General features: G+C 43.6%; 1 protein-coding gene across 4 annotated transcripts in view; it reads right to left on the bottom strand.

Annotated features, from left to right (window-relative positions):
- Window positions 1–3,192: 3,192 nt before the first annotated feature.
- LOC122551805 (5'-AMP-activated protein kinase subunit gamma-1-like) overlaps window positions 3,193–16,529 on the bottom strand; it is a 45,931-nt gene continuing 32,594 nt past the window's right edge. Inside the window, exons 9-11 of one of the 4 annotated variants that reach the window (XM_043694278.1) lie at window positions 13,592–13,738; window positions 10,468–10,561; window positions 3,193–3,734 (exon numbers count right to left, since the gene is read on the bottom strand). In XM_043694278.1, the coding sequence (XP_043550213.1) occupies window positions 3,703–3,734; window positions 10,468–10,561; window positions 13,592–13,738 (273 nt within the window). In that variant the 3' untranslated portion in view covers window positions 3,193–3,702. Of the gene's footprint in view, window positions 3,735–10,400; window positions 10,562–13,591; window positions 13,739–16,529 lie in introns of all 4 variants that reach the window. The other 3 variants (XM_043694279.1, XM_043694280.1, XM_043694281.1) reach the window with 3 other exon arrangements.

Raw genomic sequence — 16,529 nt, 5'->3', positions numbered from 1 at the left:
CCTGCTGCGCTTTTCCAGCAACACATTTTTCAGCTCTGATCGCCAGCATCTGCAGCCCTCACTTTCTCCTTGGTGAGACCACACCTGTAATATTATTTTATCTCCTTGTCTAATGAAGGATGTTCTGGAGATGGAGGGATTGCAACGAAGATTCACCAAACTGATTCCTGGGATGGCAGGACTGATGCACGAAGAGAGGATGGATCAATTAGAATTATATTCATTGGAGTTTAGAAAAATAGTGGGGGATCCCATAGAAACCTATAAAATTCTAACGGACAAACAGAAAGGATGTTCCCGATCACCAGGGAGTCCAGGGGGTGGTGGTGTAACGAAATGCAATGGGCCATTTAGGACTGAGGTGAGGAGAAATGTCTTCACCCAGAGAGTGGGGAGCTTGTGGAATTCTCTGCCACAGAAAGCAGTTGAGGCCAAAACATTGAATGTTTTCAAAAAGGAGTTATATAAAGTTCTTAGGGATCAAAGGGTATGGGGAGAAACCAGGAACAGGGGATTGCATTGGATGATCAGCCATGATCCTATTGAATGGAGAAGCAGGCCCCAAGGGCTGAAAGGCCTCTTCCTGCTCCTATTTTCTACTCTTCTATTTGTTTCTACGCTGACATGGATTTCACTGCCAGTGAGATGGCCAGAGTGTGGACCATATATCTTACTGAGTGGTGGACTGCATTAAACAACATGCTGAGCAGACAACATGCCAATCAGGTTAAACTAGACCCTCCTTGCAAAATTCAGAAAATCCAAATTAGATGTGATTCTGCTCTTGTCCAACAACCACAAATTAAGCCTGACAAGTGGAGATAGTGAGGGCTGCAGATGCTGAAAAGTCAGGGACGATAAAGCGTGGAGCTGGAAAAAGCACAGCAGGTCAAACAGCATCAGAGGAGCAGGGGAGTCAATGTTTTGGGTCAGAACTTTTCATCAGGATTGGGGATGGGGGGATGTGGCTGAGAAATAAATGTAGCGAGGGGATTGGGGCCAGGGGAAAGGTAGGTGGGATGGTGATAGGTGGATACAGGTAGGAGGTGATTGAGATTGGTCAGTGGGAAGGCTGGAGTGTGTAGGTGGGAAGGAAGCTGGACAGGTTAAGGGGGCGGGCAGAGAGGGAGGGCTGGACCTGGGATGAGGTGGTGGTGGGTGGGGGGATTTGGAAGCTGATGCATTCTATGTTAAGGCTGTAAGGTTGTAAGCTCCTGAGACAGAAAATGAAGTGTTCTTCCTCCAGTTTGCATGTGGCCTTGTATTGATGGGGGAGGAGGCTCAGGATGGAGAATGGGAGAGGGAGTTCAAATGGCTGGCAACCGGAAGGTGGGCTTGGTTGTAGTATACAGAACACAGATGTTCACTTAACCAGACTCTGAGCTTGTGCTTAATTTCTCCGATATAAAGGTCTGTCTCTCTGTCCATTCTAGTGGGCTGGTATCTAGTCCTTGGTCTGCATCTCTTTGCAGGTGTATGTTGAAAATTTGGGACTGGTGGGACAGATCAACAACTTGTTACTTATTGCTATTTTCTAATCAACCTGTTCAGAGATGTTGTCTGATATCTCTGGAGCAGGTGGGACTTGAATCTGGGTTTCCTGGCTCAGAGATAGGGACACTACCACAGTGCTAACAAAATCCTTGGCTTGTTACTTGTAATTTTATTTATATTTAACCTATTTTCCTAATCAAACTGCTCAGAGGTGTTATTACACACCTCTGGAACAGGTAGACTTGAACCCAGGCCTCCTGATACAGAGGGAGGGCCATAAGAGAGACCTTGTCCTTTTCATCAAACTGCTCAGAGATGTTACTGCACATCCCTGGAACAGGCAGGACTTCAACCCTGGACTTCAACTCTGAGATGGGTCACTTCCATTGCACCACAAGAGGGCCCGAGTTTGTTTCGTGTAAATTTTTTCTTTAACATATTTTCAAATCAACCAGTTCAGAGACGTTATTACACACCTCTAGAGCGGATGGGCTTGAAGCCAGGCCTCCCGGTCCAGGGATAGGGACACTACCACTGTACCACATGAGGGCCCTTAACAATTTTATTTAACCTATTTTCTAAACCAACTTGTTCAAACATGTTATTACACACCTCTGGAGCAGGTGAGACTTGAACCCAGGCCTTCTGGTCCAGGGGTAAGGACACTACCACTGTACCACAAGAGGGCTCCTGTGCTTGTTACTTGTATATCAATTGTTGTTAATTACATGCAAATGGACAAATGTAGTCATGGAGCATTGATTGTGGTTTCACTGGCACACATATAAAGATACACACCATCTTTTAATTTGATTAAGTTTAGTTTAATTTGCTTAAAAATTGCAGGAAGAGATATTTATTGAAATGATAATGGGGTTGTTTTAGGAGCTGTCTACTCAAAATATTTCAGTCTGTGAACAAATATAAGACAGTATTAAGAAAAAAAGATTGTGTTGGGATTGGCTCCAATACTAACCTTCAACAAAAACCAAAAGAACTACAGATGCTATGAATCAGGAACAAAACCAGAAGTTGCTGGAAAAGCTCAGCAAGTCTGGCAGCATCTGTGAAGAGAAATCAGAGTTAATGTTTCAGGTCCAGTGACCCTTCCTCAGAACCGTTCTGAGGAACGGTCACAGAACCCAAAATGTCAACTCTGATTTTTCTTCACAGATGCTGCCAGAGCAGCTGAGCTTTTCCAGCAACTTCTGGTTTTGTTACTATTCTTCAACAATTCATTTTCAGGCCTAGAACATGATTGCTTAAGATAAAGGATAGTCCCAGAGCCTATCTGGATTCAATCCGACAGTGATTTTGAGAGACCCATAACTAACACAGCCCAAGCATTGTGGCAGGCTCTCCCTCTACTGCATAATGTTAGAAATCACACAACACCAGGTTATAGTCCAACAGGTTTATTTGGAAGCACTAGCTTTCGGAGCACTGCTCCTTCATCAAGTAGCTGTGGAGCAGGATCATAAGGCACAGAATTTATAGCAAAGCATTACAGTGTCATGCAACTGAAATGATATATTGAACAAACCTAGATTGTTCAATATATCATTTCAGTTGCATGACACTGTAATCTTTTTTGCTAGAAATTCTGTGTCTTATGATCTTCTTCCAAAGCTACCTGATGACGAAGCAGCGCTCCAAAAGCTAGTGCTTCCAAATAAACCTGTTGGACTATAACCTGGTGTTGTGTGATTTTTAACTTTGTCCATCCCAGTCCAACACTGGCTGCTCCACACCCTCTAGTGCATGACAGCAATGACACAGCCCCCTTGAGCAGGTGGTGTGTCGTAGTCCCTGGCAGCATGACAATGCTACAGCACCTGACTCAAACATGCCATTCAAGAGTTAAACACATTTCACAAACTGCATTCTGCTTCCAAAGGTTCTGACTTCCTGTGTACACCATTATTTCACCTTCGTTTTCTTCAATCAAAGTCGTTAAAGCCCGAGTTACGAAAACAGCACAGATCGGAACAAAGCATTAATCTGTAAGCTATAAATAAGGAATTAAATCCATTGATGATGTTTCTGCAGAATGTCCGTCCCACTGAGGATTTGAAATCAGAGTCGGCAAGTAAGACATTCAGCCAACCTGCTGGTCACTTTATCCATATACATTCTTCTTCTCTGAGATCCACTTACATCCCAGAAACTCAGGATCCATTCTTTCCCCATGTGGCAGCCCTTTGACCTTCAGGTATGGCAGAGGAAGCTTGCATTAACACCTAGAGAACAAACGCAAAAGGAATGAACAAAAATATTTTGGGTCTCCACTTTAGATGGTTGACGATTTTATCTACAAACATGAGCACGATGGCTTGTAACTCTCCTGACTATGCCTTCTTGACTCAGATTATCATTGAAGTTTAGAATAGTAGAACACAGAAGGAAGTCACTTAGTCCATTAAGTCTACCTCAATCTCATTTTTTTGCATTCATTTTTGAGATGAGAGTGTCACTGGCTGGGCCCAGTATTTATTGTCCATCCCTAGTTGCCACTATAGAAGGTAGGGATAAGCTGCCTTCATGAACCGCTACAATCCATGTGCTGTGGGTTGACCCAGAATGCCTTTAGGGAGGGAATTCCAGGATGTTGATGCAGTGGCACTGAAGGAACACTGATATATTTCTAAGTTAGGTTGGTGAATGGCTTGAAGGGGAACTTGAAGGGGGTGATGTTCCCATGTGTCTGCTGCCCTTGTCCTTCTAGATAAAAGTCATTGTAGGTTTGGAAGGTGCTGTCTGAAGATCTCTGGTGAATTTCTGCAGTGCATCTTGTAGATGGTACACATCACTGCTACTGAGTGTCAGAGGTGGAGGGGAATGGGTGTTTGTGGATGTGGTGCCAATCAAGCAGCTGCTTTGTCCTCGATGGTATGAAGCTTCTTGAGTGTTGTTGGACCTGCACCCATCCAGGCAAGTGCCTTGTAGATGGTGGACAGGCTTTGGGGAGTCAGGAGGTGAGTTACTCACTGCAGAATTCCTAGCCTCTGACCTGCTCATTAAAGTGTTAGTAAGTCCATTCCAACTCTGCTATTTTCCCACGTCCCTGTAGTTATTCTCTTCATGTGTGTGTGTGTGCGTGTGTGTGTGACCAAGCACCTTCATTTGAAAACATTCAATGTTTAGGCCTCACTCACTTACTGTGGTATAGAATTCCACAGGCTCCCCACTCTCTGGGTGAAGACATTTCTCCTCACCTCGATCTGACTTTCCAGTATTTATCTACCTCCGTCAATAATAGACACTTCTTATTTATTAATATGTTGGTGTAATGGATAAGGGGGAGTTTGGAGTCATTGACTGGATGGCTGGTTTGAGATTCAGAATGGCACCTACAGCACAGTTTCAATTATCACATCACCTGAAGTCACAATGAAAGGCGCTCTCCTTTTCAACCTCTCCCCTCACCTGACACATGGTGGCCCTCAAGTTAAACCACCATCAGTCTTTCTCTCTCTGACAGAGTAGCCCTAGGATCCAGTAAGATTATTGCAACTTTACCTTTGAAGAGGGAATTTACAGAGGATTAGAGTTTTAGTTAGTAGCATTATCTTATGTATAGTTAAAAATTGCACAACACCAGGTTATAGTCCAACAGGTTTATTTGGAAGCACTAGCTTTTGGAGCGCTGTTCCTTCATCAGGTGGTTATGGAGTCCACAGTCACCTGATGAAGGAGCAGCGCTCTGAAAGCTAGCGCTTCCAAATAAATCTTTTGGACTATGACTTGGTGTTGTGTGATTTTTAACTTTGTACACCCCAATCCAACACCAGCATCTCCAAATCATATCTTATGTATGTTTTTATCTTTCAATCATAGAGTCATAGAGAGGTACAGCACGGAAACAGATGCTTTGGTCCAACTCATCCGTGCCAATCAGATATCCTAAATTAATCCAGTCCCATTTACCAGCACTTGGCCCATATCCCTCTAAACCCTTCCTATTCATATGATGAAGGGCTTTCAAATAACCATTTCTCTCTTCACTCTGCCCAGAAGGTTTAGCAGATTGGTCCCTGAGGCACAAGACGAAAATATGGAGAGAAACTGGATTAATTTATTTTTATTCATTTTCAGGATAAATGCATCACTGGCTAGACCAGTCTATCCCAGAGGGCAGTTAAGAGTTAGCCACATTTCTGTGGGTCTGGAGTCACTTGTAGCCCAGACTAAGTAAGGATGGCAATTTTCTTTCCTAAAGGACGTTAGTGAACCAGATGGGCAATGGATTCATGGTCATCATTAACCTCTTAATTCCACCATCTGCTGTGACAGGATTCAAACCCGTGCCCCCTGAACATTACCTGGGTCTCTGGATTAACAGTTCCATGATAATACCACTAGGCAATCACTTCCTCTAAATTCCGCTAAGTCAGTGAGGATAATATATACTGGGGTTCAGCAAAACTAGGGGGGAGTCTCACAAAAACCTGTAAAATTCTAACAGGACTAGACAGGGTAAAAATAGGAAGGATGTTCCTAATGACAAAAGAATCCAGAACCAGGGGTCACAGTCTAAGGATATAGGGTAGGATATTTAGGATGGAAATGAGGAGGATATTGGACATAATAATAGACAAAAACATTGAAAATAGGAGGTTATCTCCAATACTTTTATGACAAAAAAAATCTTCAAAAAGATAATTTCTGAGACTGTGATTTATTTTAATTCTCTGATGGTCCTTCTCCCTGAATTTATATTTGCAAACCTAAAGACCCCCTTTGATCTTGGAGGGTTGGCAGCCCTAGATACGGAATCAGTCTGCCTTTAGCCTTTCCCCCAGAATACATTTTAGTGTCAAACATCACTAAATCATCCTCTAATGCACCACATTGACACTTCTCATGCACTAGAGAGCTTGCTGTCACTGTTGAATTATTAGCTTGTCTGCGTAATATTAGAAATAAGCTCTCTCAACAAATGAGCACACACCTTATGCTTGTAAGTAGGTCAAGTCAATCATCATGCATTTCACTGAAGCAGACAGCGATTGACAGTGAAGGCTTGATGCTACTATCTTGTTAGCTCGGCAGTCCATTAATCATTTCAAACCATTTACAATGCAACAAACTCGAGTGCAGAAGCAGGTTATCCCAGCACCTACTTAAGGAAGATAAGGAGGGGGGGATTGGGGGAGATGGGTGCAATAATGATGGAAGGCATTATTTTATCCACATTCTGATTCAGACTCGTGATCCATCCCCCCACAACTCCCACTCCACAGTTCCCAGCAGCAAACCCACCACTCCCCAAATATTTTGAAATAGGGCAAGACTAAATAAGAAACAAGCACAAAGAATACTGGAAAAACTCAGCAGCGCTGACAGCATCTGTGGAGAGAAAGCAGAGTTAACGTTTCAAGTCCGATACGACCCTTCTTCAAGACTGAAGTTTCTCCAGCATCTCCTGTGTTAAGTTCAGATTTCCAGCATCTGCAGTATTTTATTGCTATCAAGTCAGAAATAAGCTAGACGTCTGAATATAGGCAATGGGGGAGAATGATCTGTATGTTTGAAGATCTTACTAAGAAATGTACGGGTGTCAGGACTGTTAATGCTGCCTTGAGGCCCTGACGGACAAATAACTTTTAAACATATTGAAGTTTCATTCCTTTAATCTTTCATGGGATGTAGGTGTCACTGGCACATCCCATCCCTCACTGTCCTTGAACTGAGTGGTTTGCTTTTCCATTTGAAAAGGCAATGAGGTGTCCACCACATTACTGTGGGTCTGGAGTCACTTGTAGGCCAGACCAGGTAAGGATGACAGTTTTCCCTCCTAATGACTCGAGTGAACCATATAGGTTTTTCCTGATGATCAACACTTGGTCATCATTGGACTCTTAATTTGATTCTTTTTATTGAACTCAAATTGAACCCGGGACTCCAGAATGTTAGCTACGTTTCTGGATTAATAGTCTAGCAATAATACCACTAGGCCATCACCTCACCTGGTTTGGGGTGAAAGAGCCTGGGATCCCTTGCGCCTCAATCCCTAAATGTTCATGAGCAACAATGTGAAGAGATAATTGGAGTGAATAGGGTTTTGGCTTGCATTTACTGAACTATTGACTATAAATCCAAGCATCTTTTGTTCACAAAACCTTGGCCTGACCCCAGCTGGAAGGGTGTGTCCAGTTTTCACCTATTCACACAGTAATAGAGTTTTGGAGAGTGTTCAGAGTAGATCATGAGACTCAGTCCCAGTTTGAGGCATCTTATTTATGAAGATCAGCTCAAAAGGCTGGCATTATAGGAAAAATAGATTTTGATCTGATCAAGATGTTTATAAGATGAGAAAGGGAATAGATTATGTTCACATCGACGTCTTGTTTCTTCTAAGTAGAACGAGGAGCAGTTATCACAATTTTTAAGTCATGCAGATTGTGATCTATTTTTGATATCAGGAGGTGGTTTCATTCCCAGAGAATAGAAAAGTTGTTAAGGTTCACTGAATTCCTTCAAATGAAAACTGGATCTGCTCCAAGTGGAGACCACCTCAGCTAACAGGTAGGTGCCTGGAAACATTGTCAAAGACCAGAATACTCTTCCAGAGTGGTTTTGATTCAGAGTGGTTTTGTTCCAGAGTGGTTTTATTCTAGAGAGAATGAGCAGAGGTTTCCTGATTTTCTTTTCCTCCTGATTTGAGTTGGATTTTATTTTACGTTTTTGCCTTTTCTGGATCACACAGATTTGCGTGAGACGGAAAGTGTGCAAATTGAGATTCACACAGTTAGATAGCACACATGGACCTGGGGTAGGTTAGTCAATTGTTTGGGATTGTCCTGGTTTCTCCAGGAATTTGAGATTGATCTCTGGGTCAACTCTTGGAAAAGGAAATCATTGACAAAAGCATTTTCTTAAAACATTTTCTTTGAATAGTTTTGAAATCAGGGAGTATATCGAGTACCCAATCAGGTACAGTAGATTCAGTTCACTTTCTAATTGGCTGCTGGATGACAGCATTGTGTGAGAGTGACCAGTTGCACAAGTTTGGAGGTGGAGCAAGGTGTGGAGGCACAATTGATCCTTCCGGGAATGATCTAATCAGAATTGGCAAACTTAACCAGAAATCCTCACCATCATTAGTTGCATGTGTACACTGGTCTGAGGAGTATCCCTTAATACATCATCCCTCAAACATTAAGCAAAAACCTCACTTAAATGTTTTATGGGATACTGACAATTTTGCAATGAGGTGAAACTACTTATTCAGTGACTTTTAAAAAAGATCCAAATAAATTAACCATTACTGGTTATGAAGTCTTTGTTTCCTTTTATGCATCGATGGGATCAGGGTGTCACTGGCCAGGCCACATTTATAGCCCATCACTAATTGACCAGAGGATAGTTGAGATTCAACGATATTGCTCTGGATCTGGAGTCATATGAAGGCCAGACTAGGTAAGGAACAACAGATTTTCTTCCCTAAAGGATATTAGTGAACCAACATTTTTTTATGACCAATGGTTACATAGTGTTACGAGATGTGCCTTTAAGAAGGATTTGTTCTGTTATGTTTCTTTTGAAAGTAAGTGTTGTAAACTTGAAGCCCAGCTGTCTATTCTGAGCCCAGCTAGCCACAGTATTTTTGTAACACGTTGAAACAATAGAAGCAACATGAAGGGGTGAGGTCAACCTCCCACAGAACCAGGATTTTTAGTTTTAGCTTTCAGCAGTTGTTGAGGTCTTGAAGCTGGATATGGAAGCTCTTAATCCTCCCTCTGTTAAAACTAAAAGCTGGGGTTCTCTGAGATAAACCATTTTACTGCATTAGCCCTTGCCAAAGGTGTATTTATGGGATGTTACTATATTGGAACAGTTGCTGTTTAGTAGTTAAATAATCTACTATTCTGTTAAGTTTTCCAATAGAGTTAAATTATTCCAATTCTTTTCTCTTTTGTTTGCATTTTAACTGTAGTATAAAAATAATACGTGTTTAGCTTCAAACCTGTAGTTTGACCAATTGAATTGCATTTGGAACACAATGCCTTACACTTGCCTTTAAAATATGAGCAAGTCGAGATCTAGGCTATCATCTTAATATATTTTGGGGGAGTTTGGTTTGGTTCATAACAATAGGCAGCATTAGAAAAGCTCTCATTTTCAGAATTTTATTAAATTCACATTTTAACCAGAATGGGATTAGAACCCCAGGACATTATCCTTGGATCCTGGATTACGAACCCACTACACCACTATCATGCCACTGGTTAACCATCTCCTTGCCAGTGATGTACTCATGGCCCACCTGGACTGGAAGATCATCAGACAGTAGACTTCCATACTTTTATTTTCTCTCGCTTGTCGAGTCTCCATTCTTAGCGTCCCAGAGAGAATACGTTAACTTCAGCAAACTTTTGCACATGCGACGGGGGAATACTTTGATGTTTCCACATTTACTGGTGGGAACTATTTCTGGTTTGCACATGTGCTGAGGGGAAGCTTTAAGGGTTGGACCGGTGTAGTGTTTTCCACAAAGCAATTCTGGTCCAAAAGTGGCCATCTATCTTTCCACCTTCCACCACACTCCACACCCCTCCCCGCCCCTCCCTGCACCCACCACCCTCACTGCCCCACCCACAAAACTGTGGACAACCAACCACAGCTGTTAACCATAGGCATTGTGCAGAAGTTAAGTCTGAAAGTAAGGGCCAAAGCTCTTCATTTACACAATGTGCAGTTGGATCAAAATAAAATGTAGTGCGGATCCCTACTCTTTGCAAGAATCCATGCAATTTCTGGAACAGAGTTGACTTTTGGAAACTGGAGATGTATGGAAACGAACTACATTGTATATTCGGTCTGCAATCGACCAGAGCTGATTCCTTGTCATCACTCGAGTGCAGTCTAGATCAAGCCCATGAGACAAGCAGCTCACTACCTACCTGAAACACTCTAGAATGATACAGAAGAGAAGACTTGTGAGTGCTCAGGAGTCAAGAGCATTTATACCTGCTGGAGACAGGACCAGTGCTTGGAGCATATCAGACAGTGAGACAATCCCTTGCACAACATCCTCCTCATTTACCAATACTAATCGATGAACCTGAGGAAAAAGACAAGAGGCAGTTGCGGAAAGAGAAGCAAGGAAATATCACATCTTCATCCATTTTAGCCAGTATGTAACAATTTTTATAAAGCAGGATCAGACCTACCAAAGGTAGTCCATTAACAATGTAATAGGAAGCAGAGACAGCCATTCAGCCCCTCAATCCTGCTCCGCCATTTAATACGATTATGGTTGATCTCATCTTGGTCTCAACCCCACTTTCCTGTCTACTCTCCATCACACTTTAACCTCTTACTAAGTGAAAAAAATGTCTATCTCCTCCTTAAATTTACTCAATCTACCTCACTCTGGGGGATTGAATTTCAAAGATTCACAACCCTTTGGGAAAAGTAATTCCTCTTCATACCTGTTTTAAATCTGTTACCCCTTATCTTAAAGCTAACACCTCTTAGAGTCATGCAGCATCGAAACAGACCCAACCCGTCCATGTTGACCAGATATCCTACATAAGTCCAGTCCCATTTGCCAGCATTTGGCTCATGTCCCTCATTTTAGAATATCCCACATGGAAAATCATCCCTCAAAGTTTAAATTATGTCAGGTTTATAAATCACGGGCTGGGGTTCAGCCTGGGGCACACACATTGGGAAGAATGGCTAAGCATTGAAGAGGGTTTCAAGGGGATTTACTAGAACGGCCCCAAGGTGGAAGTATCTTCTGATCTGTGGAGAGATGGAGAGAAGCTCTCTCAGAGGGATGTGGAGAAGTCTGTGTTGGACTGGGGTGGACAAAGTTAAAAATCACACAGCCTGATGAACCACCTGATGAAGGAGCAGCGCTCCAAAAGCTAGTGCTTCCAAATAAACCCATTGGACTATAACCTGGTGTTGTGTGATTTTTAACTCTTAGAGGGAAGATAGCGAGTTTTGAGAAGATTTGTAACTCAGGTTGAGGAAGACAGCCACTGGGAGATTTAACAGAGGCATTCAGAATGATGAGGGGTTTTGACAAATTATTTGCACTGTCCCAAGGGTCAGCAGCTCAAGGGCATAGATGTAAGATAAATGGTATAAACGCCAGGAGTGTTAGAACATTAAGCGCAGTACAGGCCCTTCGGCCCTCGATATTGCGCCAACCTGTCATACCAATCTGAAGCCCATCTAACCTACACTATTCCATATACATCCATATGCTTGTCCATTGACGACTTAAATGTATTTAAAGTTGGTGAATCTACTACCGTTGCAGGCAAAGCATTCCATACCCTTACTACTCTCTGAGTAAAGAAACTATCTCTGACATCTGTCCTACATCTATCACCCCTCAATTTAAAGCTATGCCCCCTCATGCTCGCCATACTTGGAAAAAGGCTCTCCCTGTCCACCCTATCAAACCCTCTGATTATCTTATATGTCTCTATTAAGTCATCTCTCAATCTTCTTCTCTCCAACAAAAACAGCCTCAAGTCCTTCAACCTTTCCTCGTAAGACCTTTCCTCCATACCAGGCAACATCCTAGTAAATCTCCTCTGCACCCTTCCAAAGCTTCCACATCCTTCTTATAATGCGGTGACCAGAACTGTACACAATACTACAAGTGCGGCCGTACCAGAGTTTTGTACAGCTGTAGCATAACCTCATAGTTCCAGAACTCGATCCCTCTGAGTGTTTTGTCACTCAGTGAGTTATTGGTGGACCAATTCAATAGTTACTTTCAAAAGAGGTGCCATCTTTCAGCATTTAATAACATTAATGCAATTCTTTCAATCTCAATCACAGAATGATCACTGCACTGGAGGCCATTCAGCCCATTGTGTCCTCTGCATGTCTTGACCTAATGGTTAGACTCCAACCTGTAACTGAGTTCAAGGTATCGATTTATTTAGTGTGTAATATGCTCAAAAGCTCATGATGAGATTCCAGCCTGTAGCTCACTCTCAGGTGCCTGTTATTTTATATATAAACCACTCTGAATTCCTCAATTGCATTGCAGTCTATAGCTCACCCCTGGGTATCTGTTATTCTATATATAAATAGCAAAGCATGGGTGGGATGGTGGCTCTCTTTGGATGGTTGGTGTGGACTTGCTAGGACGAATGGCCTGCTTCTTCACTGCAGGGATTCAATGATTAGATTCTAGACTATAACCCCCTCGCAGGTATCCGTTTTCCTAAATATAACCACCCTGATCCCCTTGATTAGATTCTAGTCTGCACCTCACTCCCAGGTATCTGTTATCTTATATATAACCACACCAAACTGCTCAATTAAATTCTAGTCTATAACTCACTTCTGACTATCTGTTATCCTGTGTTTAACCACCCTGATCCCCTTGATTAGATTCCAGTCTGTAACTCACTCCAAGGTATCCATGACTTTCTGTGTGGAGTTTACACATTCTTCCTGTGTCTGCGTGGGTTTCCTCCGGGTGCTCCTGTTTCCTGCCACAATACAAAGATGAATTGGCCATGCTAAATTGCCCTGCAGTGTCAAGGTTTGTGCAGGTTAGGTGGATTAGCCATGGGAAATGCAGGGTTGCAGGGTAGGGGGATGGGATGCTCTTTGGAGGGGCAGTATGGACTTAGATTAGATTACTTTAGATTACTTACAGTGTGGAAGCAGGCCCTTCGGCCCAACAAGTCCACACCGACCCGCCAAAGCGCAACCCACCCAGACCCATTCCGCTACATTTATCCCTTTACCTAACACTACAGGCAATTTAGCATGGCCAATTCGCCTAACCTGCACATCTTTGGACTGTGGGAGGAAACAGGAGCACCCGGAGGAAACCCACGCAGATACGGGAAGAATGTGCAAACTCCACACAGTCAGTCGCCTGAGGCGGGAATTGAATTGGGTCTCTGGCGCTGTGAGGAAGGAGTGCTAACCACTGTGCCACCCATGAGCAAAATAACCTGCTTCCACGCTGTAGGGATTCTATGATTCTATATATCTCCAGCTTGCTGTTCGCCTCCTCTATAACAGCAGGACCTAAACCATTCATGATGAATAGCACTTACCAACACTGGCCAATGGATGAAGTGATCCTGACTCATTGGGTCCTTACCTCATGTTTGACAAGGCGCTCAATAATGACTTCCAATGTCTCGTGTGCGTAACATTTGAGGACACTTTCAAAACAATGCCATCGCTGTTGTAGTGACTCCCTCACACTGACATCCAGGTTATTGTAAGCTTTCTGTGCAGCGAGATTCTGGAGAAACAGTAAAGAGTGTTTGACAGTGTTGGCCACCTCTATTCACCCTGTTTAATCATCAGCCACCCTCTACCTTCGAGTCTCAAATTACTGTCCATCGGGCTACTCTAGATCATCAGGAACCTCATGGAAGAAGCACTTATATCTCTCCGAAGCCCAGTTTGGGTTCTGCTGGGGACAGTGAGCTCCTGATCTCATTACAGCCTTGGACCAGGGATAAAAGGGAAGGCAAAAGTGAGGTCTGCAGATGCTGGAGATTAGAGTCAAGATTAGAGTGGTGCTGAAAAAGCACAGCAGGTCATTCCTGATGAAGGGCTCCTGCCCAAAACGTCGATTTTCCTGCTCCTTGGATGCTGCCCGACCTGCTGTGCATTTTCAGCACCACTCTGATCTTGACTCTAATCTCCAGCATCTGCAGTCCTCACTTTCGCCTAGTTGATTTTAACCTTACTGCGAATCCTCTTGCAAGGATGCCTACCTTGAAGAAGTTCTCTTCATCTCTCGACAAAGATCTCAGTGAGTCTCTCTCTCACTGCAACCCCCTATTCCTAATGAAGGGCTCCTGCGCAAAATGTCGATTTTCTGCTCCTTGGATGCTGCCTGACCTGCTGTGCATTTCCAACACCACTCTAATCTTGATGGATAAAAGGGAATTCAATGGCCCCAGGTTCCAATCACACCATGACAGAGGATGGTATTTGAATTTATCAAAAATCTGGAATTAAGATTCCAGTGATGACTGTAAAACAGTTTGTGGAAAATCTATCTCATCCATTCATGCCCTTTAGGGAAGGAAACTGCAAGGTCTATACTTGGTCTGGCCTATATGTATGTCTTTTATAAACGGCCACCCTCATCTCCGGACTATCATCCAAGCCCCACCCCTGCGCCCGTTTATCTCTCAACCACCCCCACACGACCTTGGCCCACAAGCCTCATTCCTGATGAAGAGCTTATGCCTAAAATGTTAATTCTCCTGCTCACGGATGCTACCTGATCTACTGCGCTTTTCCAGCACCACACTCTCGACTCTGATCTCCAGCATCAGCAATCCTCACTCTCTCCTACAGCAATGTAGTTGACTCCTAAATGCCCTCTGGGAAATTAGGGATGGGCAATACATTCTGGCCTAGCCAGCAACACTCCCGTCCTGTGAATGAATTCCAGAGGTGAGGTGGGAATGAGTGCCCTTGATGTCAATGCCCTACTTCACTAAGTGTGGCACCATGGTGCCCTAGCTGGATGGGAATCGAGGGGCAAACTCCCCACTGCTTGGAGTCATATCCAGCACAAAGGCAGACAGTTGTTGTTGTTGGAGGCCAATCATCTTCAGCGGTGAGACTTCGGTGCAGTGTTGTAACACAGGAACAAACACAAATAAAAAGCTGGCCTCAACAGTCAGATGTAACACCAGCTAAAAGGCAGTTTTAGGGAAAGGTTTGTAGTAACTTGATCCAGCCCTTGTTCTCTGTCTGGCACCAAATGCAAGGAGTATAATCCTGCATTGAGAAGATATTTTCTAAAATGTTCAAAATATCCTAATCATATTGACAAGAATTTACAGAATGTCTCTTTATATTCAATCTAGCAAATTCAATTTTATTGCCACTTAATTGCAGGCAGCAAGTACATAAGCAATAATCTCAAAGAAAATAAGGTAAATAGTTTATTTCCTAATCCTTTTTTTTAGTAGTCACTTCGGGAGTTAGAACAGTGGGAATGGAGTTTAGGGCAGCGGAATGTTCCTTCTGCTGAATGTGGGAAGTAAGGTCACCACTAGTGTCCTTGCTGACTACATCTGTGGGAAGTGCACCCAACACCAGCTCCTCGAAAACCGCATTAGGGAACTGGAGCTGGAGTTGGATGAACTTCAGATCATTCGGGAGGCAGAGGGGGTTATTGACAGGACTTACAGAGAGGTAGTCACTCCCCAGATAAAAGAAAAAGACAGATGGGTGACAGTTAGGGAACAGAAAGGGAACCGGCGGCAGTGCAGGGATCCCGTGGCCATTCCCCTCAACAATAAGTATACCGTTTTGGATACTGTTAGGGGGGATGACTTACCAAGGGAAAGCAGTGGGGCACCTGCTGCTCAGAAGGGAAGGGGGAAGAGGAGCAGAGCAGTAGTCATTGGGGACTCGATAGTTAGGGCGACAGATAGGAGGTTCTGTGGGGACGAGAGACACTCATGTTTAGTGTGTTGCCTCCCGGGTGCCGGGGTCTGTGATGTCTCTGATGTGTTTTTGGGATTCTTCGGGGTGAGGGAGAGCAGCCCCAAGTCGTGATCCACATTGGCACCAACGACATAGGCCGGAAGAGAGATGGGGACTTGAGGCAGAAATTCAGGGAGCTAGGATGGAAGCTTAGAGCTAGGACAAACAGAGTTGTTTTCTCTGGTTTTCTGCCCGTGCCACGTGCTAGTGAGGTGAGGAATAGGGAGAGAAAGGAGTTGAACATGTGGCTACAGGGATGGTGCAGGAGGGAAGGTTTCGGGCTTTTGGATAATTGGAGCTCTTTCTGGGGTTGGTGGGACCTCTACAAGCAGGATGGTCTTCATCTAAACCAGAGGGGTACCAATATCCTGGGTGGGAAATTCACTAAAGCTATTAAGGTGGATTTGTAAGGGGTAAATGTAGGGGTATGGGATGGGTTTCGCTTCGGCGGGTCGGTGTGGACTTGTTGGGCCGAAGGGTCTGTTTCCACACTGTAATCTAATCTAAAAAAAATCTAATCTAATCTAAACTAATACAGCAGGGGGATGGGAACCAAAATTGTAGGACAGGTACAG

This window comes from Chiloscyllium plagiosum, chromosome 7 (genome assembly GCF_004010195.1).
Source record: "Chiloscyllium plagiosum isolate BGI_BamShark_2017 chromosome 7, ASM401019v2, whole genome shotgun sequence".
Lineage (NCBI taxonomy): Eukaryota > Metazoa > Chordata > Chondrichthyes > Orectolobiformes > Hemiscylliidae > Chiloscyllium > Chiloscyllium plagiosum.
The sequence above is the reverse complement of the archived record's forward strand: the minus strand, read 5'-3'. Positions and strand labels throughout refer to the sequence as shown.